Source organism: Phytophthora parasitica, assembly GCF_000247585.1.
Source record: "Phytophthora parasitica INRA-310 unplaced genomic scaffold supercont2.41, whole genome shotgun sequence".
Classification (NCBI taxonomy): Eukaryota; Oomycota; class Peronosporomycetes; order Peronosporales; family Peronosporaceae; genus Phytophthora; species Phytophthora nicotianae.
In genome coordinates this window covers 411742-435604 of record NW_008649027.1, presented here as the reverse complement: position 1 = coordinate 435604, position 23863 = coordinate 411742, and the positions used below count along the sequence as shown (strand labels likewise).

The following is a 23863-nucleotide window of genomic DNA, read 5'->3' as shown; positions in this document are numbered from 1 at the left end:
TAGCGGCACCCTTGACGGCAATTTGTCGCTAATTTTTCTGGCGTCGAGATGTTACACTAGAACCCAGCTGAACAGTGCAAAGGGTAAACTCAACTCGAACTTTAGTGGTCGATAGTCTTAGACTATTGCTGTGGACGAAGCAGCTTGTGCTGGCTATATAATACTCCTCTGCCCCGCTGCCTTCGTGCTGGTTCCATTCTCCAACTTACTCTTGACCCAATAGGAATCGCCCCTTGTTGCAGAGCGGGCATTTCGTTTCCCCCCGCTGGCAATCAACCAAAAGAAGTTTCGTCACTCGCTTGCTTGCTGGAAAGTGTCAGGAGCAACGCGTAGTGCGAAGGAGCTACGAGCACGCCAACGAAACTGAGCCTCGTCGCCAACTGCAAGCAGCTCGAGCTGCTCCGTCTCTCACCGGCGAAGACTTCGGCAACTCGAAGTGTTTTCGCTGGTACAATCCCAAGTTCTCCGTTTCGTCACCTCCTCACTCGGCAATTGGCCCTCCAAGCGCCACTTAGCGCCAAAGAGGCGTGCTCTAAAGTGCGATCCCCCACCAAATTGAAACACTCCAACCACCAACAGAGAATTCCAGAGAACGAAGCAAATCCACTCCCAGTACGCGACGGAGTTGCGATGCCACTTTCCATCTCGTTTTACCACAACAAACGCGGCGAAAGCGCGACCAGCTCGTACCAGAGTGTGGCGCTACACGACAGAGCGAAGGTCAAGCACAAAATGGCGTTACCCTGCGAGTTCTACCGCAACATTTGGGGTCCAACCGAGGATGAAGACGCAGCGCTACGGCGTCGCGCACGCTCCACCAAATCCGGCCGCTCCCCGGCTTCAGCAGCGTCGCGTAAGTTCAAGAAGCGAGTGGCAACGGGACCTCTCGTCGACATTGCACAAGTGGCGCACGTGGTTACGACCATGTCGGACTTCCGCGCCGACTACGGTGAGGATTCCAAGAAGGTGAGACTCGTCAATATTTGGGACGATCGCAGCCTCGCGTTAGGATTAGAATCTGGCTCGGACAAGTCGTCTGGCACTAGTACAGGAAGTGATAAAGGTCCTTCCACTGCTGATACCGAGCCGGAGGAAATCATGTCTCCCATCTGCAGTCGAGCAGATAGAATCACAGAACTCAGCTGCGAAGACAGCGACGATGATCTCAGCAGCTTAGCGTCCTCACTGGTGACCCGACATCGACCAGGCGAGCTGAAGCGAGCCAAAACGCCCGAGATAGTTTTCCCGAACGTCAAAAAGCACGTCAATGGACGTGGCATTGGCAGTGACAAGTCGGGTAGAAAGGAACTCAACTTTAAGAACTTACCAGTTCCTCCTCCGTCGTCACACAATGGCAGCGTCATTTTTAGTGCCGTGTTCTCTGAACAGCGGGACTGGAGTTGGAGCGCCAAGTTCCTCTTGGGAATCCACGAGCCCATTCGTCACGCGCTCTTCGTCATGGACAGATTCTTGGAGCAGTCTCAGAGTCAGTCTAAACCTGAAGCTTCACACACATTGGCACTGGAAGCCCACGTGGCAGAGTTCTTCCTCTGGTTCAAGACTTATTTCGTCGAGTATTTGCTGTGCCAGCATGAGGTCAAGGCAGCCGTGTTGTTGCCGATGCTCAACTTGCCAGTGTCGACCAAGCAGCAAATTCTGGATGTGTACCAGGATATCAAGCAAATGCTGGCGCAAATTCAGCAGCTTGAGCGTGCGTTGTGTGTCAGTGGAGCGTGCAGTGCGTCATCATGGCTGCTGCGGCTTCAAGTACTGCAGACCGAGATCAGACAACTGAATCGTACCCTTCACTCAGCGTTGAATATGGAGGAGACAACGCTACATTCAGCTATGAGCGCTGCATTCACGGAACGAGCATTTCGAAGCCACATTATGCCTCGTGTATTCCGCGCTATCCGGGCCAAACGTGTCGTGGTGCCGTGGATCGTTGAGCGCAGCAAGATTTGGGGAGGTGAAAGTGAACAGCGCAGTATTCAGGGTATGTTGCCCTTTTCAGCCAAGTTCATGTACCGCAAAATCTGGCGACCATACTTCATGAGCAATGTGGCAGTGGCGATGAAGAATCTCAACGAATTTGTGTGTTCTCCAGACTCGAACAGTAGTGCCAGCAGCGGATCGACATATAGCGAACGCAACGGGGAAATGTGCACTATCATGTGAAGCGTCAGCAAGGTGGCAGTCTTTCGTCCTCTTTTTTTTTCTGAAAGCTCTACAGCTATTTATTATGGACCAACCTCATCCATTTCGAACGTGTGTCGTGGCGTGACCTGAGCTTGCGAAGTCTAATAGTCTAAGCAGTGAGTAGAAACGTCATAATCAATGAAAGTGCTTTCTGAATCGTTTACCTCGACGCTTTGTGCAAAGCTCATTCACCATAAAACCAGCTAGTAAAATTCCTGAACGGTTTTAGGTCAAGACGAGTACCGACAAGTTCTTGTCCGTTATTCTCGTTGGTTTCAAACCCTGGAGTCAATATCCACCGTAATGAAGCTCACAAACTGAAATTCAAAACCCACAGTAACGAAGAACTCACAAACTGAAAGAAGCAAGCGTAACAGCATGACGGTGAACGAGAGAGCTCGAACCAAGAATGAGATCAACCTAGAGTCTGAAAAACAGGTGATGCACAACAACGACCAAGAAAACAACGCATTTGAGTACGATGGCGATTCTCAAACTTTCTCCATTTACTCCGAAGTGCCTCGGATTGCATGGGACTGGATCTGCTGGTCTGGCGCCAAAACGTTCGACGGCATGGACTTCGCGGGTGAGGTGCTAGCGAATTTTCTAGGACTCAATCAGTCCAAGTATCAATGGATCATCGATGCTCAAGTGCGTCAAGAGGAAGAAAAGCAGCAGCGGCGGCTTGAAAGGAGCCAGCAACGTCAGCTTCGCCTCGAGCAGCTATTAGAGGAAGAGCAGCGTAAGCTTCAGGAGCTTGAAATTGGTGTTCGTGAGCAGGAACCTACGACAATAGACACATTCACCACAGTGTAGCACTACGTGGTAAGCCCATAATCGTTTAATCATCTGCAGCTGTGATGCCTTGTACAATTCATCTGCTATAGAACTAGCATATCTCTAAAAGAACCGCAAGGACGATCGTTCCGTGTATACTATTTACTCGTCGTCCTTGTTCTCGATAATTTTCCACAGCGGATGTGTTGGTGGCTTCACTCCAGCGCGTACCAGCATTCGCACAGCCGCCTTTTCGATGCGTTGCAGCTGCCGGTTCACCACATTTTCACTCTCAGGAGTGAATTGCTCTGTTCGGATCGTAAGCAAACCTGCACGGTATCAGGATACAAAGGAGTCACAACCTCATCAATTATTTGTGGTTCATTCTAAAACATCTCACCATTGAGGTTGCCAAATAGCACATCCGTCGAGTACCGATCGCCAATCACCACAAGTGTTTGTGGATCCACTTCACCGAAGTGCTTCTTTACGAATGTAATTCCTCCTGGTTTCTTTCATGGCAAAAAAAATAATAAATTAAATGTCAGCCTCAACCCAACAATCCAGCACAAAATTCGTCACCAACACCTTTTGATTGTGACGAAGCACCGCAACTTGTAACTCCTCTTCGATTTTCTTGGCTTCGACTCCATCCTTGTCGTCCGTTGAACCAGCCGAGTTGGAGAAAATCACGACGCCTGAGTCTCCGAAAACCCGACGGCATTCTTCCAATGACGGCGCCAAATGAGGAGCGATCTCCAGTTTGTGCGGTACGGTCAACGTATTATCCTTGTCAAAAATGACGCCGCGGAATCCGCGGTCTCGAAGAGTCTGGAAGGGCACCTCCGTAACATCTGAATAGCATAAAGAGCAGGAATACACACAATCGCAACAATTTTTTACAAAATGCATACTTGCTTATTCAGCAGCGATTCTGCGCACACAATAGGAAGAGATGGTGGAGCTTACCTTTCACGGAGAGCTGCGGCAGCAAAAGCTGTGGTTGACGCGTCAGCACGCGGCAGAACTCCACGACGCCACCGAGATTGAGGCCTTTCATGCCGCTAGAAAACAATTTGGTGCACATTTCAATCAATCAAAAACCACTACACTACTTTTAACCAATCGTCATCCAAAACCGTTTCTGTAGCCAGTGACGAGCTCACAAATATTTTCGCTGACATTAAGCACGTTGGTGTCGCTGTCGCTCGCAGCGCCTCTTTTGTTAGTCCACCGCGTGGATATCTTCACCCTCCGTCTCGCGCTGCCACCTCCATCTTTATCAGTCGTTAACTCCTTATAATGGCTGAGAACCCGCAAGAAACGCACATCCAGGACCAAGAGGAGGACAAGGCTGATAACTCGAGCTCCGACGACGACTCGTCCTCCTCCAGCTCAGGCTCCTCCTCCTCCTCTTCATCGTCTGATTCTGAGTCGGAAGATGAACCCGAGGCTGAGAATGCCGGCACCGACGCCAACTCGACCAGCACACACGCCACTCCACCTGGAGGCATAAGCAACCGCACGAGCCACGGCTACGCCAGCAATTCGTCGGGACCGGCACTATCTGCCCCGCGTCCTCACGGACTGGCAGCTAATACTGAGACGCTGAATGTCAATTCGACTCGTGCAGCGGCCAGATTTAAAGCTGCGGAACCAGGGGCGATGATGATGCCCCTGGGCACGCGTAGACGAGACCGACGCACCATTGAGGAAATCCAGAGAGATCTAAGGGACAAGAGGAAGAAACCTCTGGGCACGCCAGCAGCGAAGTCTAGTCCTCCTCCTCCTAGAGGCTCACCTGTGCGGTCTCCGGAAGCTGAAGCGGTGGTCAATAGTGGAGCACCGATGACTGTAGGTGGCCCGCTGGGTACATTTGGGACGGCAGGACGACTGCCAGTAACCGGTAAGCGGAAAGCACAGTCGGCACATGACAGATTGGCCATGAAACTCAATGGACGAAAAACAACAAATGCTAAGGCGAAAAAGACGCCCAACTCGACTGCTGGAAGCAAAACGGCGCCGCCTGTGTCAGTGATGACGAACAAAACGAAACCCATGACAGCCACAAGTTCGGCAGGCATGACGACAGGAAACAGCAGTAGCAGCGAGCATGGAGGTGACGCTGGAGGCGAAGGGTACAGTAGCAGCGTTAGCAGATCCTCGGCACCAGCAGTAGATGGCAAGGTGGTGCGCGCGATGTTGCGTGCCATGCTTCGTTATGGAGACCTGACCGATGTGGGTCTATATCCGACAGCTGCCAATTTCGCAGACGAGTACAAGATGCCCAACTTTATTGAACGCTCGAACCTTCAAACGACCACCAAGATTTCCATTGACCGCCTCGATAGTCTTGCTAATGAAGTTGCTCAGAAAGCCAAGCAGGCGGTTGAGGCACGACCGCCGCATGACAACATAAAGATTGCCGAAGTTGAAGCAAGATCGTCACAGATTATCGAGCGTCTTTACGAAAACCTGAAACTTCGTGTCGCTGTCCAACGCGCGTTGCGTACCGCCGGATGCACTTCGGGTAACGCACAAGCGAATGCTCAAGGTGCGTATGTATTAGTGGCGAAACAGAGCGATCTGTCTGTTCTGGGTGTCAACACTCGAGATTTACCTAGCTGGACATGGGCTGAAAAGGAGCATGATTGGACGCAATGCAAAGATGCCGCATTACTTCTCGGCGTCTACGTGCACGGCTTTGGAGGTTGGGAAGATATTCTCAACGACGATTTACTTCATTTCCAGAAGCAACGCGCTTTAAAGGGAGAGCGTCTAAAGAAACGTGCGGAGAACCTGCTGAAGCGATTGCCAGCTCCTGATCTTGATGCTGGCGACCCGCGCATTGTACAGCAAGCGAGCTCTCTTAGTTCGGCGGGTGCAAACTCGAACCAATCGTTAGGTGCACAGTTCAGTGCTATCATTCACAGTGGGGCCATTCCTGGTGTGACAGCATGCATTCCCGCTAACTCGGTTACAGGAGGGGGTAGAATGGCCCGTGCCGCTGAACGATTCGCAGCTCGGCAACAGAATGGTGAAGATGTTATGGGCCGACGTCATATTGGATCTAGCAACGGTACAGGACCTTCAAATGGCCAGGGAGTGGATTCGGGACGACAACAAAGAACCCCGCCGATGAGATCCCCAGCGCAAGTCAGTGTGGTTGACAACGAACCGGAAGAAGGCGAAATTGGAGGTGCATCTCCAGCTCAGTCGACGTCGTCACGACACAAGAGGCGATCGTCATCAGTGGAAGATGAAAACCAGACATCATCCCGTAAGAAGCACCGCAACAACAGCATTGAAAGCTCAAGCAAGAAAGAAAAACGAAAGAAAGAGCAGCAACGAAGTGACCGTAGTGAGACGAAGACCAATAAGACTCCCGCGGTGGTGGCAAATTCCATGGCTGATGTTACGCCGTTGCCGCTTCTCTCAACCGACGAATGCTACGAGAAGTGGAAACCCAACAAAAAGCTGCGCGAGATCCGTCAAGTGCTTAAAAAGATGAAAATTATGGCCGAGTGGTCTCGCAACCAAAAGGACGAGACTGTTGTTGAGAAGGTGTTCAAGTATGTGAGTACAATTGGTGAAGCGATCGATCGAATTGTTACGCAGCACCAGGACAAGACCGAAGATCTCCAGCGGGATGCGTCATCTCACGAAGTTGACGAGCTCTGTACGTGTCTATGGACGTATGCTGCTGGTTTCACTCCTTTCACGCCACAAGGATTCGAGCGGCTCTACGATGATATTTGCGCCGATGGCGACGCTCTCATTGCAACGAAATCGTAACTCACACTCGGACAAAGTTTAGGTGATGTTTAAAACAGAAGATTGCGTGTGCAAATTTTGCACACGCATTTAATGGGAAAAGATAACTTTAGCAAAACAAAAAACGAAATGTGTATCCAACTTATGGGTGACAAACACTCGCAACGTGCACTCTTGACTTGTGGAAAAACGGTCGCCAGTCTGTGACCGTTTGCATCGAGTAGTTGCAACAATTTGCAACAAACATCATAAAAACAATGTTGCCAGCGTTGCAGCCGGCGCCCACAGCGGAGGAACTGGCGTTGAAGGAACAAGTGACTCAGGTGTTGACAAGTCAAGGTGTGCTAGCCAAGTTGAGGGCAGAACTTCGTGCCGCGGTCTTTGAGGTTATGCATGAACGCGAAGGGTTCGTGAAAACAAACGAAGCTCCAAAATTGAGCGACTTCCCAATGGAGATCAGAACAACTGCGTTGTCTCTGATTGTCGACTGTATGCGGTTTTTCCATTGGGAGCATGCGTTACGGGTGCTGCTTGCAGAGACCAACGCAAAAGATGAACCGACAGATAGCTCTTTGCTGGCTAAGAAGCTTGGACTGACAAGCTCAAGTTCCTCGAATAAGCCGACACTTTTCCAGCTCATCGAGTCCACGGTGGGAAATGCAGACCAGAGTGCGATGCCTGCTAGAACACCGACAACTACGCAGCGTAATGACTTCGATGCAGAAGATGAAGACGAAGTACGTCAACCACCCAATGCGCCGGAGTCAAAAGCACAACCTTGGAAGCAACATGTGGAGGTTGTTCAGCAACCGCCTTTAAAAGCGATCGAAACTTCAAAAGCAGCAATCAAGGATGAAGCCAAGAATATAGATGCTGAAAGCAGTGCAGAAATCGAAGAGAGTATGGCGGAAGAGGTCCCTAGTGGATCAGAACTGGAAGAGTCAAACTGTACAAACTATGAAGATGAGAGAAGCCAAGAAGAAAGTTATGTGGGCAACAAACAATCCACCATTTTCAACTCGAGGCGACTGGATAAGGAAGATGAAGACAACAATAAAGTTCTGGAAAGTAGCCACGAAAAGGAAAATGGCGAAAGTGATGACGACAACGCAATGTCGTTGCAAGCGCCACCTCCGGCACCGGCAAGACTGCCAGCTTTACCACCGTTGGTTGCTTCGCCAAATATTGCTTTCTCTGGGGATGCAGATGATGACTTTGATGCCGTAAGTCCACTCATTGATATCGCTCTGATTCTTCCCGTACTAGAAATCTAACTTTCATTGTTGCCTGCTTTAGGAGGAGGAGGCAGAGCGTTTAAGAAAGCTGGATGCTGCGCTGCAAGCCATGGAGGCTGAGGATGATACAGGGACACTTCAGCAACTGAAAGCATCGTTGCAAATAGAGTTGCAAGAGCAAGATAGCTTCGTGAGCAGTGGTGGGCTTGCTCAAGTGGAAGAGAGTGATGGAGATGGCAAAGAAGATGAAGCGGAAGCCAGCAAGGGTACGAAGGAGGAAGATGATGATGGATACGGCAGCAGTGACTTCGAGGAGGAAGAAGAAATTGCCAGGTAAAAATATTGTGTGTGCTGCTTTTTGTTGTTGTGGCTGATACTCACACGAATACGTTCTGCTTCAAAAGCGAAATTTCCGAGGAAATGGAGTCCGTGCCTGATCTTTCAGACAAGGAGGACGAAAGTGAAGACGGAGCGGCTGTGGCAGCATCAGAAGCCGATCCACCATGCGTGCTACAAAATGACACCCGGGTGGACAGTGAAGATGCGTTGAACAGCTACGACTACATTGAAGATGTTGAGAAACGTGGATGGTAAAACGTCCAGAGATAAGCAGAGTGAAGCATTGAGTAAAATTGGCACGTCTGCACAGTATTACGTACCAAGTAGTATATTCTAGTGGGCCATTACGTTGCGCTAACAAGTACGCGCACGTAAATTACTTGCGCTTTCCTGATCCGATCAGCTTGTTCAGCAGGTTTTGGTCATCAAAAGCCTCGGGGTGGATGAAGTAGTGACGGCCACGAGCTTGGAACGAGATCATCGGGTGCATCGCTTGGGTAGGTGGCGACACCTCAGACAGTCGAAACGAGTGTTGCTCCAGCTGCGCGAACAACGTCACGGTCTCCACCGTCACAGTCGCGTCATCGTTCGTATCCGCAGTGGGAGCTTGGGAAGCATCCGTCAGCCACATCCGCATCACGTACGGCTTGAACAGGTAGTGGAAGAGCGAGGTCGAGCCAAAACCGAACAACATGATGGTGCCGCACATTGCCCACTAGATAGGATCATGCCATCAACAATAACATAAGCGGCATCAGTACTCTAGCACTTAACAGATATTGTCTAATATCCATTTCGTATAAACTCCTCACCTTGCCGACAGTGGACGTGTCCTGCTCACTGAGTACACAGAGCACGGGCATGCCGATAGACGTGAGGGTGCAGCTGGTGACCGACACAGCCTTCATCAGACGCACAGCGCGCGACATGGGCGCCTGGTACACTTGATCTCCAACTAGAGACTCTTTGTCCTGTGTGAGCTTATCTGCTTCCTCCCCCCGTGCCTTATGCGCCTCATCATCAGACTGGGATGAGCTGAAGTGGCGAATCCCAAGCGGTCCATTGAATTCAGCATTGCGACGACTGCTGAAGTCGAATGAGAGCCTTTGGAGGCCCGCCGTGTTGCCAAAACGAGCCTCCACGAGACGCACTGCGCGGCGCGACGTTCGCAGCATTAGCATTGCGAATCTGTGGCCAACATCAATGGGAATAGTGACACCTGTCACTATTATTAGTAGAAACCGGTTTACTGGAGAAAATGGATCGTACTTAGAAGAAGATTGGTGATGATAAAGGTTTGCGGTTGGTTCTTCCTGTAGTGATCGGTCCGCTGCAAATACCTTCTCTCCGCGCTCCATACTTGATTCACGTTCCTCTTTCATGGCCTGGAGCCGCTTAGATTAGCGCTCGGATTGAGTTGTGAACAATTGCCGTAGTTGAAGTTTATCGGTTCGCACTTGACACACATAACCGTTTTATGCTCCGCTTTCTTCGCGCGCTTTATGTGGCGGCAGCCACCATATGCTGTTTACTGAAGACAAAACTGCTGGGCGTAAAATGCGCTAATCTGAGTCGACCAATGTCGATATATCGCGCTTCGTACAGCCACCTGCATCTTGGAAGGATGTAGGTAACACGGTTGACATGGGCATTCCGAGGCTCTGGATTGTTCCCTGACCTGCACAAGAGACGTGGAGGTCACTGGAGACAGTCACCGATCATACTCCTTCTGGCCCAATCCCCAGAGGCTTCGATTTTTTTTTCGTGTCCGGGTGGCAAATGTATCAGCAATGGAAAAAGTCTACTCAATCTATCTCCGAGTATGTTAATCGAGGTTGAATCGCACTAAACGCAAGCAGTTATCGGCGCTATTCGGCGAGTGTGTGAATTTTGGCCGTCAATTCACTTCCTCGGTAACGTGCGGCTTCTTTACAGCAGGTTGAAACATCGAACGCAGGTTGAAACCACGAACGCGTGGATTTTGTCCAATTGCCGGCGACCCGGGCGAGAAGAACGCAGACAATACCCAACGCAAGATAAACAATTGAGCCCAGCCATCCACAGTCTCCACCCATACGCGCCACTCGCCGCCTCGAACCCCACTCGGTCGTTCTTGTCCAGTCTCAGACTCCTCGTATCCGTGCAACGTGCTTGTTCGCAGCTCGACGTCTGCCAATAGCTACAAGATGCAGCAGAACCCCGGCGGAAGCGGCGGGATGCCGCGACGCTCGCTAATGATGCCATTCCCGCCCCAGCCAGGAGATCCCTACCACCAGCCACCACATTCACAGCCGGAAACGACAAGCTTTCCGCAGTATCCGCTCCCGATGGAGCCCTCCATGCGAAGCTACCAGCAGCCGACGCATCAGCTGCCACAACAAGGACGCTACTGGCAGGGCATTGACGCGCCGAGCTATTCGAAACAGAGACGCCACGGCAGCAGCATGGACTTGGGGGAGTTTGGAGGCATTCTAGACCCCGACACCGCCCAAGGCGGCAATGAAACTGCGACGTCCGGCAGAACACCGTCCGACGCAGTGTCCGAGATGAGCGTGACCAGTTTCGACGTGAACTCTTTCCATGACGGTGTGGTAGGATCAGGTGGAGCTTCAACGGGGGACTCAAGGGCGTGGAACCCACCCATAGCAGCGGCTTCGGCGCATTCGAGGCCACCAGCTACGCCCACAGAATCGAAACAGTCTCGTTTGGCGACGAACAGGAAGTCAACAGGATCCACTCGACCTTCGTCTGATGCTGACACCGAAGCTCAAGTAGATGCCGCATACACCCAATTCAGCGAGTCTAACGAACTCGATCTGCGGACTGAAACACTCGCCAAAGACAGGAGCGAGAGGTGCCAGTTTCCCGACTGCCCGAATCGAGCTCGAGTGTCTCAATCGTACGGCAAATTCTGCAACCGACACGTGATTGTTGCTCCCTGTGGCTTTCCTGGTTGTCGGGACAAGGCAATGGAGAGAGCTGCAATGTGCGCAACACATATGGAGCAAGGTAAAGAGGCGCTGCAGGAGATCTTGAAGGCGCGCCCGCAGAATGTGCCTGTATGCAAAATGTCGGGGTGCTTTAAGAACGACCAAGGCCGCGGTTACTGCCGTGGCCATGAGAAATTGTTGATGGCTACTGGACGCTTGCCACCGCACATCAATAAGCGCCGCCTCAACAGTGCGTACACTATGTGTAGCTATCCTGACTGTAACAAGCATTCTCAACGACATCACTTGTGCCGAACCCACGGAAATCTAATCATAAAACAAGCTCAGGAGCTGGCAGATCGACCTGGAACCACTGAAAGTTACGAGGAAATTCTAGCCAGGATGCAGAAAGATATACGTCGATGCACACACGAGAATTGCTCGAAAAACTCACAGCGAGATCGACTGTGCACGACGCACTACTATGAAAAACACCATTTGCAAAAGGATGATTCAACGTCGACTTCGACATCAAAACGCAGAGATGACTCAGGTAAACCAAGAGCACGGAACCGAGACGCGAGCGATGATCGAGTTATTGAGGGGGCTCGCTGCAGTAAGCCAGGCTGTGGAAATCTGTCGTACTCTGCTGGATTGTGTGTGGAACATACCAAAGAAATCCAGAGTTTGACTCAGAATCAAAGCCGCTATGGAGAGCCGTTCTCGTCCGGGGAGAATAGTAGCATCTTTTCGGATGACGTTGATAGTGAAGCAAAACCCGGCGTATTCGTTTTGAACGACAAACCACAAACCAGCAGTGTCCCGTTTTCAGCGGACATGACATCGACGACAAACATTAGCCACACGAAGTGCTCGAATCCTATGTGCGATCGAGAAAGTTATGACCGCGATTATTGCGAAGCGTGTCAACGACTTTTCTCGCCGCTTGTGGTGTCGATAAATTCCAGCCCTTCTGGATATCCGCTTAATCCTACGAGTGTTGGTGTCAGTCAACCCGATGGAAAGGTTTTATTGTGTCGCGTGAGCAATTGCGGCCAAGATTCTGTCCGCGGTGGATTGTGTTCAGCGCATCTTCGAGCGTTTAGAACAGGGTCGTTATCTGTGGACAATCTGAAATTGGATTCTCAGGCGCAACAATTGCAACGTGAACAGGAGTTGGCAGAAGCGGCAGCAGTCGCTGCTGCAGCGGCCGAAGCAAAACAAGCGAGTCCCTCGGCGTCTGGTAAGACGAGGAAATATTACTGCAGAGTTGATGGGTGCGGCAAGCAGGCTCAGAAGCGAAACCTTTGCAAGCGTCACTATCGTCTGCAAGAGGTTGTTCCTACTGGCAAGTTGCAGACAGAAGCTTCATCGAGTGGGCCGTTGAGTAACTATATGCCTGGAGTGCCGCAGACAGAATATTCTCAGCCCACCATAAACTGCCAGTTTCCAAGTTGCTCACAAATCGCTTGCGGTGGTACTCTATTGTGCTTAGCACACTCCAAAGCCACGTTCTGCTGGCAGCCAGGATGCGAAAACCTTGTGGGTTACCAACAGTTCTGCGAGTTTCACGCGTTTCGGCAGCAATGCGCATTCGAAGGTTGCATGTACAGCGCTGAGCGAAATTACAGTGGCTGTGCGAACCACGTCATGGCTCGAAAATGTCGTCACGATTTTTGCGATAAGTTTGCTGTGGCGGATAGCGACTGGTGCCGCTTGCACCAGATAAGTTGTCAGGACGCTCCGTGTGTGCTATGCAAGCTACATGCGCTACCTTTGGATAGGTTTGCGCCAAGTGAGAATGAGAATACCAATCGAAGTCGATACAACGCGAATCTCAGTACATCGACGTCAAAGGGGTTGATGAGTGGGGGCGGTGGTATTCCATTTGGCCGGAACCCGCGGCTGATGTAGTCCGGGATGGCTGTTGTTGACGTCTCTTAGCAATTGGAAAATGAATACTGTAGTACTTTAGGAAGAATTCTCATGACAAGAAACCCTCTCATAGCAAAGAGATGGATGCGCTGCGATGCTTCACGTGTAGGATCCGGAAGTGAGGAATTTATGACCGTCGAAGTTAGCGGAGAAATATACGTAGTGGGTAAACGTGGTTCGATCAAGTCCGCGATATCCATAACAATAGATGATCCATGGTTACCATGGTAACGTCACAGTCTCCATTGGCTTCGTCGAAGATCTTTTCTCCATCGAGATTTGCACCGAAGATGTCCTCCAGTGGACCCACTTGTTGCTTCAACAATATCGGAAATATCAGTATAATACCGGTATTTTTAGGTTTCGTACCTTCCCCAGCTTCAAGCTCGTCACCAGTCGACGCAGTCCGGGTCAGCCCAACGCGGCGATGGAGCGCATCTACTCGGCCTTCTTTACGACGGAGCGGCGCCGTGAGCCACCAGAGCTTACGGCCGCGGCACTCGAACTGCATAACGAGACGCAGAAGTCGCAGAGGCAGCCACCACTGCTGCGTCCTGGAGGCGACAGTGGCAGACGACGGCCTGATGCGAAGGACGAATCGACCCACGAGACTAAGCGACATGCAGCCGCTAGACGCCAGGAGGTGGAAAAGATGGTGATGAACTGGATTAGCGTCAAGAAAGATCTGGAGGCGGCGTGTCAGGCGGCGGCCAGAGCTTTTTTGCTAGCCTATGGAGCCAAAGCCTTCACTGCTGTGTTATTGGCCTCGAGGAAATGGAGCAGTCTAGAATACGGCTATGCTGATGCAGCCAGACTGCTGTTGAAAGGGGATACGCTCCGCTTTGGTGTTTTCTTCGGGAGTTTGGTGGGCATCTTTCGAGTTACGGAACTCGTGACACGAGCAGCTCGAGGTGGCGAAAGAGATGCCATCAATTTGGCTATCGCTGGGGCAGTCTCCGGCTCAGCGTTGCTGTTAGATTCGCCTTCAAGGCGCAACACCATCTCGCTATATATCTTTGTGCGAATGTTGGATGTGGTGTGTCGCCATTTGATGTCGATTGGAGTCTTACCGACGTGGCGATACTCGTCGGAAATGCTCTTTGCCTTGAGCAATGCTGCTATCATGTATGCATTTGTTGTGGACCCGAGTCTGTTACCAAAGGTATGCTATCATAATGGGGGCTACGTAAGTTGACTCCTTTTTCTCATGGATAATTTTTGTCCAGGGTTATTACCATTGGATTTGTCGAATTGGTGCCGTGAACCACCACGGGCTGGAATACACCATTCGTCAGCGTATGCGTGGTCAACTTGATACGCACGGAAACCCGCTTCCGTTCCGCTTGTGCCAACCACACTACCACATGTACGCTGATGTTGCGGAAAAAGTATTGTGTAAAGCGACGTGCTCTTACCTTTTGTGTGATCAGGGAGTCGTGTGTGACGCACGCCATCAAGGAATGGATTAACGGCCTGGGAAGGTCAATGCAAATCTACCTTCCTGTACACTTCCTCCCGGCGATGTTCTTTCGCTTCCAGCAGCTGCAGGGAGCTCCGGTGTCTACAACTGCGCGGATCTCCTATGCAGCCCTTTGCTCTTCGGCATTTCTCACATCGTACCAGGTTCGTGTGCTGTATGGCTAACTGGCAATTAGCGTGAAAGTTGCTAACTGTACTAACCATTATTCAGACGGTGGTAAAACTTGTCGTTTGCACGGCTCGCAATGCTTTCCACCGAGACTTCGCTGCAACATCACTGGTTGCTGGAGTACGTTAAATACTTCCTTTTCCGTGCTCCGATCCAGCTTTTCTAACGCCGGTGTATTTATCAGATCGCAACGGGTGGAGCTCTCTTCTTCGAGCATACCAAGCGCCGCTTTGAGCTGATGTTGTATTGCTTCCCACGCGCACTTGACATCGTGTGGCAAGTTTTAAAACGCCGCGGTCTTGTGCGTTACGTGAAACACAGTGAGGTCGTGCTATTCTGCCTTTCCATGTCCCTCATCATGTCAACCCCGGCGCGTTATTTCAAGCCGACTTACCTTCGAATCTTGCGGTTCATTTTTGGTGGCGACATTATTTGAGAACCCCATATTTCTTCAAGTGCGTGATAAGATAAGCTTAGGCAAATATCCACACAAAAATGCGAGTAAAATGGCAACCAAAAAATCAAAATCAAACGGTTGTGTTTTTCTTCCAGACACCAAAATTATGTGGGTTTTGTTTCTTTTGAACATGGTTGGCACTAACCCGCACCTACTTTAAGTCGTTGAGGACAAACAAATCAAGCATTTGCTTGGCCTCCTCGGGTTGCGACAGTGGCACAAGATGACCCGCCCCCTTTACAGTCACATACGAGATCCCCCTGAAAGTCTCCACAAAGCCTCCGGTTTGTTTCGAGTTTCCGTCCATGTAAGTCCAGGCAGCGCGTGGTGCCAGGCGGGGGAGACGCAATGACTCCACCGCCCATAGCCCACCCAAAGCATTGCAGACCAAGTCAGAGTCACCGTGATAGATGACACCGTTCACTCCTTTTTCAAGAAGCTGACGCCATAAGGGGGTCACTTCGCTGTGAAGTGAAGGTGTGTACTTAAGCAGCTGCGGGTGTTGCAGCATCGGATGATCGACTCCTAGAATTGTGCTAAGCATATCCATGGCAGTACTGGTGAGTGCGCTAGCACTCCAATGCGCCAGCGTCGGATTTGCGTGCATCGCGTCACGGACTTCAGCGAGGTTAAAGTACGAGTCCAGACGCTTATTATCCAAGCACATGTCCAACGTGTTTCCAATCGGATGTGGCAGCTTCCCAGGAGTCGATGGTGTCAGAAGCTCCTTCACGAGACGCTGAATATCTTCCTTGGGTGATCCGGCACACGACCCGTACACGTCGTACATATTGATGCGATCATAGACCAAGGTTGTGTAGATGTCCATAGTGGCCGAAGTGCATTCTGGGCTAGCAGGGCTGAAGCCCGGCGCGACGAGAGGGCCTTTTTCGAACTCGTGGAGATCAGGACAGCTAGCTCGGAATTTCTTGTACAATTCTGTGCTCAACAAGCCATGGTAATATGCGAACATAACTGTCGAGAGTCCCAAGTACTCGTTCACGCCGTTTCCAACCACGAACTTCTTCAGGTTGATATGCTGCGACTGATCCGATGTCGCCGCATTACCGTTCAGAATGGCAAGTGCCGTGGTCGGCACATAAATTCCTCCATAGCTCTCACCAGAGACGACAAAGTCATTATCTCTAAGCCAAGGGAATTTGCCGAAGAATTTCTGAAGCCCGTCGTACAGATCTTGAGCCTGAGAGCGATCGTCTGCTTCGTACACTCCACTGGAATTGTAGCTGAAGCCAACCCCTACGGGTGACTCGATGCACAGTAGGTTTGCCTTCAGGTTCCACGCGAACTTGTTCACTCTAAGCGTCTTCCCGTCCTCGTTGACTAGCAGCGGTCCGTTCTCTGAGAAGCAGCCCATGAGGGAGCTGGACCCCGGCCCACCGTTGAGCCAAAGCAGTACGGGATCCGTTTGGGCCGTGGAGCTCTGAGACTCGGCAAGGAAGTAGAAAGCGTGACCGCCGTTGTTCAGTGGTAAGTAGCCCGAGAAGAGTCGAGCCGTGTATTCGTTGGGCTTTCCAGGGAGCGTCAGGATCTCGTCCGCGGAGCCTGGGAATGACACGGTGGTCAGATCGGGTGCCTCAGCGTCGGCCGAATCTTCCATGACTGTGGGCTCAACTCTGTGCTGGCCTGTGCGAATGAGGTTCTCCGTCTGCAGTGAGCGTTGCAGCGTCACCATGAGGTCCCCCACGGCCAGGAACAGGAGGCAGGCAACGCCATAGCGGATGAAGCGCCGCGCAGCGGGCGACAATAGGCGTCGCGATCGCCCCGCGACTGGCTGCGTCTGGCGGGAGCGCAGTCCATGCGTTAAAGGCAGCGTCTCATTCAGCGGGTCTGAGCGCAGGTACATGTTTAGAAATCAGGCTATCGAGTTGTGTTCGGCTGGTGAGAGAGCTTCAGCATCATTTTCATGGAAGCTCGATGGTAACGCATCGTTGATTGGCCAAGCAGAATTCTTGAAGAGGAATGATTGCAACACAAAAAACTGGCAATGTACAGGAAAGAGAACTAAAACAAGGAAGTGAGTATTTTGACAGACTGGGAGCACTCCACTCCCAGCAAATCCTTCATTATCTTCCGATTTGCTATATTCTACCATATCCGTACTGGGTAAAGCGTATACAGGCCGTATACCCGTCAACCACAAAAATCCTCTCCCCCTCCAGAAAACGCGTGGCTCCTGAGGAAGCAAGATGCCGCCGCGGCTGCGCAACGCTCAAAAGCGCCCCCTGTCGGCGGACGACATCGACGTCGACAACGACAGCAACGCATCCGACGGCTCATCAAGTGAGTGGCAGCCGTCGCCAAGCCCGCCTCGTGTGGAGATGACAGGGACCACAAGTAGCGCAAGCGAGGAGTCCGGTCAAATTTGCGTCATCGCCCCGCCGCCGGGAGAGACGCAGTTTCGCTCGTGGGAAGAGTTCGAAATTTACCTAGCGAAGTACCAAGCCCAGTTGTTTCAAGTACGTTATCAAGATCTTACTTTATTAGATAATACTTAAGGTCACATCCTCTGCTTACCAGATCTTCCGGGTGCGGACCAACACCTCTGTCGCCGTGCGCAATGGCAGGATAGATGCCCAAGGCTCTTCAGCGTCCAAGCACTCCGCCGAGTGGGAGAATTACGCAAAAACCTACGTTTGTACGCATTATGGTAAGTATCAATCACAAGCCACAAGTAAACGTCCTCGACAGGAGACTCGGGCCTCGGGATGCTCTGCCCAGGTATGTTGTAACTTTTGCACTCTTGGTGTGCACAAGTCGGGTTGGTTCTGGTTTAGCCACACTCAATCGGGTCATGCCAAACTCAATCGGGCAAGATCGGGCTCATTAGATAGTTACAGTTTTCCACGGTTGCTGATATATTTACATTTTTTGTCTTGTATTTCGCTTACAGATTAATTTGTGCGTTCAAGAGATTAACAAAAAACACTCACAGCGATGGCTTACCTGAAGTACGTTGCACGTCGATTCAAGAACGGAGAATATAACATCTCTTCCTCTTATTTACCACCAGAGGAACAGCAGTCAGAATTGACACTGCCTCCCACGCAGCTGGAACGAGATCAACCTCACGGAGCGGGAGCGGATGTAGTCAGCGAGAATGCGCCAGTGGATTCGAACAGCCTATCCGTCGGGACGGGCAGCCAATCTGTCGAGCCTGTAAGCCAATCTGGCGAATCGGGAACCCAGTCTGGCGAGTCGGGCACCCAATCTGGTGAGTCGGGAACCCAGTCTGGCGAGTCGGGCACCCAATCTGGATTTGAGCCCCAAATTGCACTGGCAACACTACCACAGGCAAACGATGTATTTGAGGTTGCGAGCCCACCTAGATCTCGCGGGCGTCCCAAGCAAGCAGCAAGATCCAAGAAAGAAGCTCGCCGCAAAAATGTCCAGACGGTCCAAGACGACTCAAATTTGTATGCGGCTAATCTGAGTCTAGCAAACGTACAAGATGCTGTAGAAGGCGAGCCCACATACAAAGAATCCGCCGCGATTCTATCGCGCTTCAAGCTTTTTGAGTTCAGCAAAAAACCCAGAGCCCCAGTTGCCCACAACAAGTTAAGCCTACCTCCCGCGAAAAACATCACCCCTGTGCGATCCATCACGCGAATTTTCCCAAAAGACCTCATTGAGAGGTGCAACGCCAAAGTTTCGACACTTCAAAAAAAAGCACAGAGATTCATCTGACCAGAATCTAGCCGAGCAAGACATTGCGGTGGAACTAATTGGCATTGGCACGTATGCCACAGAGACTTTGGGTGTGATGAAAAAGTGGCACAGAGCAATGAAGAGCATACAGTATGTGGAGAAAGCTATTAGCTGGATTGAAACGATTGATTTCACGCTACCGATGCCCCAAGCCTTTCGCGCTGAATCAGATCCTGATATGATACCTAAACTGAAGGCGATCCCACTTCTGTCGGTGCAGGTACAGTAAAATCAGACTACTCGGACTCATTGCTACAGTGGACTTATTAACACGTATATGTCGAATTTAACGTAGGCAGAAGCGCTGGAACTTGTGGGCAAGTCAACACTGGGCGACGGCACCGTTAATACGCTAATGTTGAAGCTATTCGCGGAAAGGGTCGATACGATTGGTATTGATACCTCCATCGCAGGGAACGTTATGAATGGCTTCTTGCCGGTGGATACAATGAAGAGTGTGCTACTTGGGGCGACGGGTGAGAAGATTTTAATTCCAGTAATTTGCGGCAAGAACCACTGGTGTTCAATCATGATAGACCTGACATGCAAGGACGTGTTAATCTACGATCCGATGAATTCAAGCTATGGATCAAAAGTTCGACCCCTCGCTGACAAGTTGGTGACAATGCTGCCAGATTTTGCTCCAAGAAAGTACCGAGTTCGACTGTATCTTAGTGAGCTTGGAGTGCAGGTCGACAGCTACAATTGTGGCATGTATATGCTGTTAGCTTTTGAGGTTTTTGCTGGCGCCAATACTCTCAGTCTACTGAGTAGAAAGGAGCTTCAGTACCTTCGCTATCGATACCTTGGCATGTGCATTTAACACAACAAGTTGCCAGTGTTTTTGATCATTAAATGGTTGCATGTCGCTACGTTTTCTATCTATGTGTCTTGTTCACTACATTATGCCACGTGAGTGCGCTTCTCGAAGCGCTAGCCTCGTGTCATGTGAGTTAAACGCTAAGAGCTCACCAGAAACTTCCGGTTATACGTATACTTTCGGGGACACAACGAGTGATGACATGTCCGGCTCTTTGCTAGTCTGGCATATTCGGGCACTCCAGTTGGTTATAATTAGGTAAAAATGCACTGTCGCTTGTTACCCAGTCTGTCTAAATAACGAGTGCCCTAAAACAATGCAGGGGTTCGCCACAATCAATTCAATGTTCGCACGTTCGCCACAATCAGTTTCAGCACTGAATTGACCGCGTAAAATCGGCTGGTGATACAGTCGTGCACCTCCAATTCGGCACCGGTATCAGTCGATACCCTGCCAGATTTTATGATTACGCGAATCGGATGCGCAATTACCAATGCCCATCAGCACCCTGGCAATTAACCTCAACGGTTTTCCCCTCCTTGGGGAGGAATGACACGCCGCATCGATCTGATTTTGAATTTTGGAGCGAACGTCTTCATACAAATAAACACTTTATTTTTTACCACCAAAAACAATGGGATATCGCCCTTCCTTCTACATGTCGCTAACTCTAGCACAAAAGCAGTCTTTGAGCGAGAAGTACAAGTCAGATCCTGCGCTCTCTCACTCAGAACTTGCTCGTTGGGCAACGGAGCGTTTTAAGGCCCCCCCAAGCAGTAAAGCGCACTACCGCCCAGAGTATTCTCAAGCGGTCGGCGGACGTTGCCGCCTTGTCGGACGCCCATCGCGACCGGAAGCGCTGTTGCGCGCCAGCGATTCGCGCGTCTGACGTCAAGATTATGCAGAAGATCGACGAATTCAAGTCTTGGCACGGAAACGCAACTATTCAGGGCTCTACGGTACTCATGATTGCACGGCGTGAAGGGGTAAAGCTGCCCGGAGGCAATCCACCTGGTCGAGGTGGCTGTACCGCTTCCAGCAGCGCACAGGGCTGTGGTTTTCGCTACGACATGGGAGAGGGCCTCGGTGGATAACGCAGCTGTAGAAGAGGGGCTTAAAGAACTTCGAGCCCTCGTTTCAGAATACCACCCCCGGGACGTCTTCAATATAGATGAGACCGCATTCTTCTACCGCCGGGAACCGCGAGGATCACTAACCGTGAACAAGAAGCAGAGCAAGCACCGGATCACCGTGTGCGTTGCCACCAACGCCCATGGCACGGAGCAGCTTCCGCTGCACTTCATTGGGCGGTCTAAAGTGCCGCGACCCGTAAAAAATCGCAACCTTCTAGCCGAAATTGGAGCGACCTACACTAATACGGCGAAGGCGTGGATGAATACGGATAAGTACTGTGATTGGCTCTTGTCGCTAAATGAACGTATGCAGCTGGAAGAACGACAAGTACTACTACTTGTTGACAATGCTTCGTCGCACAACGACGCTCCTATTGAGCTATCCAATGTTGCTATTCGCAAGCTCCCGCCCAATACAACTGCCGTACTCCAGCCCATGGACCAGGTCATCATTAAGTGCCTGAAGAATGAGTACCAGAACAAGAAGCAAGCTGCTGAGCTGGACCTGTTCTACAAGGGTGTTCCTTACACACCGGTCGACGTTTACTCCGCCATGAAGTGATTATCTGAAGGCTGGAACAACATATCTGCAAAGACTATTAGAAATTGTTGGTGCCACACAGGCATCGTCTCAAAACTAAACGTAAATTTTCTACTGAATTAACAAAATAAATATCAGTGCACTGGATTTGCGTTTGTTTTATGCTTTACGTTGTGTACTTATGCCCTGGCACTGTTAATATGGTCCGCCCTGCCGAATTGGAGGTGCACGACTGTACTGTAACTGCACCGGACGGAAGTTGATGATGTATGCAGGTCTATGGTAGCTAATAAACGATCTTATGGAATTCCAGAACAATCCAAAAGGTCATATGTATTTTTGATGGTCACAAAAATTAAATAGTCCATTAGTTTGGTGCACTTCTTGCAGAAGTGTACAAATTGATTGACTTACCGTTTACAATGTTAATGTTGTTTCGTCTGAGGTGTGAGTAAGTTGTGCAAAATGCAATGCTGCCGGACAATCGTCATTTCTTGTTTGACCACTACACCTTTCTATGTGTTCGTCGCACATTGTAAACTGAAAGAGCAACGGTAAATGCAATTGTGTACTACGTAGCATGTATTAGCATGTATCATCAAAGTCTAGTGGTCGGGAACAGTGATGAAGTAGTCTCAAACGATAAAACTGCTCCATGGTGTAACATTCGTCACACCATTCGTGGGACGAGAGCATGGATTCGAGGAAAAATAGACTCCAGACACCGCAAGAATGCCCGTCCTGTTGCTTGCAATGATGCCACCGAATAAACTCCACATCCGCGTTTTCAAAGCGTGCTTGATATGTTGGAACAATCACTGTCTCGATCTGGTACTTTTAGAGTTTTGTAGCGATCGCAGTTTTGACTAGGGTCAAATAGGTGGCAAACGATTTTACCCGAAGATCCAACCGAAATGTGATAGGCCAACCAGTGATAACTTCCCCGAAGATTAACAACTCCAACGACGCGATTGTTTAGCTTGTTGAAAGCTCCGTTTGACCCCGCATCTTTGATTTGTTCCCCCACTCCCATATAGTTGTACCATCCAGGTCCCACGACTCCAACACCAAACTTAGCGTATCTTTTAGCAAGAAAAAGTAGTGCTGCCATCATGCAGGTTGTATCCAGCCATTGCGTGGAACGAAATCGTAGCAATTTGGCCCCCGTAATGACCTCGCCTCCACCAGAGTAGGAAGATAACACCATGCTCTTGACAGAGTTCCTAAATTGATCCTGTTACATACATAAAATCCAAGATATATCGTCAGAATAAGTATTGTTTCCAAACTCAAATACCAGCATAAGCAGCGCCAGACAGCACTATTATCCAGTAGTATTTCTCCAGCAAAATGAGCTGACGCCAGTTTAAAATTGTACCGGACATGAACTCTTGTCCACAAATTTGCACCAGACTCTCACAAATTGCACCGGACGCTCACAAAGTTGCACCGGACTCTCACAAAGTTGTACCGGACACTCACAAAGTTGTACCGGACACTCACAAAGTTGCACCGAACACTCACAAAGTTGTACCGGACGGTCGCAAAATTGTACCGGACGACAATGTTGTTTTGCGCCGGACACGAGCTGATTCACACTGGGCATGAGCAATACTCGAGAAATACTACAGCGGATGTTGCTTTGGCTCCCCTCTTTGGCTGTGCATCGATATGAACAAACCTTTGTGAACCAGACGCAATCTTTGAAGGGCGGTTTCTATCCTAGCACTTGATAGTTCAGGTCATCAATCCATCGTAACGTTGCTTCAATAGCATGAAGTGCTGATCTTGCCTCATCCAACAAAATCATACTTTGCAAATGATCCGCAGTCACCGTGCCGATGCCATCCCATTGACAATCGCTGAGCTGCAAACTTTCGTTGGGATTAGCACTTCAGGAACGGCCACTTCCTCGCTGGATGGCTTAGCAACAATTGAATTGACAGGGAGATCCTTGACCGCTGCTAACATCATGGCATCTACCTGTAAATGGCACATTCAAAATGACGGTGAGAAAACATCGATAATTAACACAGTACACCTTTAGGTCGTACCATCTTGCCAGCAGAATCGAAAGAGTAAGGTGCTCTGAGAAGGATACCGATTTCTGTTAGCTGAGGGGGTTTCAGCTTTTTGCTATCCTCGTATCGAAGGGCGCATTGTCGAACCTTGGTCAATGCTTGGGATCGTTTTGCTTTCCCTGCCTTATGAAGCTCTACTTGTAAATTTGCAGGCGCCGAGGAGAAAATAAACTCTCGCTGTGACGGGGTCACACAGCACCTTGTGCAGAGGAAGTTTATTTCCTCTAGAGTATACAAACTCTAAGTGAACGACCGTTCACGTGTCCCT

General features: G+C 50.3%; 11 protein-coding genes across 15 annotated transcripts; 7 read left to right on the top strand and 4 right to left on the bottom strand.

Annotated features, from left to right (window-relative positions):
• The first annotated feature begins 209 nt into the window (after positions 1-209).
• On the top strand, positions 210-2366 carry PPTG_14813 (hypothetical protein). Its single transcript, XM_008911375.1, has one exon. The coding sequence runs from the start codon at positions 631-633 to the stop codon at positions 2176-2178; it is 1548 nt and encodes a 515-aa protein (XP_008909623.1). The 5' UTR covers positions 210-630; the 3' UTR covers positions 2179-2366.
• Positions 2367-2577: 211 nt separating this feature from the next.
• Positions 2578-3015, top strand: PPTG_14812 (hypothetical protein; the record flags this gene model as incomplete). Its single annotated transcript, XM_008911374.1, has 1 exon — positions 2578-3015. The coding sequence occupies one exon, from the start codon at positions 2578-2580 to the stop codon at positions 3013-3015; it is 438 nt and encodes a 145-aa protein (XP_008909622.1).
• PPTG_14811 (HAD phosphatase, family IIIA) lies at positions 2900-4294 on the bottom strand. Of its 3 annotated transcripts, XM_008911371.1 has the most exons (4): positions 3946-4294; positions 3565-3830; positions 3377-3488; positions 2900-3305 (listed from the first exon to the last, which is right to left on the bottom strand). In XM_008911371.1, exons 1-4 carry the CDS (start codon positions 4061-4063, stop codon positions 3139-3141), a joined length of 663 nt encoding a protein of 220 aa, XP_008909619.1. In that variant the 5' UTR covers positions 4064-4294; the 3' UTR covers positions 2900-3138. The 3 variants fall into 3 exon arrangements, with proteins under 3 accessions (XP_008909619.1, XP_008909620.1, XP_008909621.1); XM_008911372.1 differs by having other exon boundaries at positions 3565-4294; XM_008911373.1 differs by having other exon boundaries at positions 2900-3488.
• Positions 4152-6913, top strand: PPTG_14810 (hypothetical protein). The gene has a single exon (XM_008911370.1). It carries the CDS (start codon positions 4279-4281, stop codon positions 6769-6771), a length of 2493 nt encoding a protein of 830 aa, XP_008909618.1. The 5' UTR covers positions 4152-4278; the 3' UTR covers positions 6772-6913.
• A 33-nt stretch (positions 6914-6946) lies between these two features.
• PPTG_14809 (hypothetical protein) lies at positions 6947-9129 on the top strand. The gene is made up of 3 exons (XM_008911369.1): positions 6947-7973; positions 8047-8318; positions 8390-9129. The coding sequence occupies exons 1-3, from the start codon at positions 7008-7010 to the stop codon at positions 8577-8579; spliced, it is 1428 nt and encodes a 475-aa protein (XP_008909617.1). The 5' UTR covers positions 6947-7007; the 3' UTR covers positions 8580-9129.
• PPTG_14808 lies at positions 8313-9706 on the bottom strand (the record flags this gene model as incomplete). Of its 2 annotated transcripts, XM_008911367.1 has the most annotated exons (4): positions 8313-8545; positions 8645-9039; positions 9137-9512; positions 9594-9706. In XM_008911367.1, 3 exons carry the CDS (start codon positions 9704-9706, stop codon positions 8701-8703), a joined length of 828 nt encoding a protein of 275 aa, XP_008909615.1. In that variant the 3' UTR covers positions 8313-8545; positions 8645-8700. The 2 variants fall into 2 exon arrangements, with proteins under 2 accessions (XP_008909615.1, XP_008909616.1); XM_008911368.1 differs by lacking the exons at positions 8313-8545; positions 9594-9706 and having other exon boundaries at positions 8595-9039; positions 9137-9544.
• A 371-nt stretch (positions 9707-10077) lies between these two features.
• On the top strand, positions 10078-13433 carry PPTG_14807 (hypothetical protein). The gene has a single exon (XM_008911366.1). The coding sequence runs from the start codon at positions 10511-10513 to the stop codon at positions 13166-13168; it is 2658 nt and encodes an 885-aa protein (XP_008909614.1). The 5' UTR covers positions 10078-10510; the 3' UTR covers positions 13169-13433.
• Positions 13434-13556: 123 nt separating this feature from the next.
• On the top strand, positions 13557-15396 carry PPTG_14806. 2 transcript variants are annotated; one of them, XM_008911364.1, is made up of 5 exons: positions 13557-14351; positions 14416-14555; positions 14620-14812; positions 14880-14957; positions 15022-15396. In XM_008911364.1, the coding sequence occupies exons 1-5, from the start codon at positions 13617-13619 to the stop codon at positions 15271-15273; spliced, it is 1398 nt and encodes a 465-aa protein (XP_008909612.1). In that variant the 5' UTR covers positions 13557-13616; the 3' UTR covers positions 15274-15396. The 2 variants fall into 2 exon arrangements, with proteins under 2 accessions (XP_008909612.1, XP_008909613.1); XM_008911365.1 differs by having other exon boundaries at positions 14880-15396.
• Positions 15309-17317, bottom strand: PPTG_14805 (hypothetical protein). The gene has a single exon (XM_008911363.1). The coding sequence runs from the start codon at positions 17156-17158 to the stop codon at positions 15446-15448; it is 1713 nt and encodes a 570-aa protein (XP_008909611.1). The 5' UTR covers positions 17159-17317; the 3' UTR covers positions 15309-15445.
• Positions 17318-17501: 184 nt separating this feature from the next.
• PPTG_14804 (hypothetical protein) lies at positions 17502-19843 on the top strand (the record flags this gene model as incomplete). The annotated part of the gene is made up of 6 exons (XM_008911362.1): positions 17502-17771; positions 17833-17962; positions 18004-18033; positions 18248-18903; positions 19004-19240; positions 19316-19843. 6 exons carry the CDS (start codon positions 17502-17504, stop codon positions 19841-19843), a joined length of 1851 nt encoding a protein of 616 aa, XP_008909610.1.
• Positions 19844-22930: 3087 nt separating this feature from the next.
• PPTG_23540 (hypothetical protein) lies at positions 22931-23571 on the bottom strand (the record flags this gene model as incomplete). The annotated part of the gene is made up of 3 exons (XM_008911361.1): positions 22931-23102; positions 23349-23497; positions 23569-23571. 3 exons carry the CDS (start codon positions 23569-23571, stop codon positions 22931-22933), a joined length of 324 nt encoding a protein of 107 aa, XP_008909609.1.
• Positions 23572-23863: the final 292 nt, after the last annotated feature.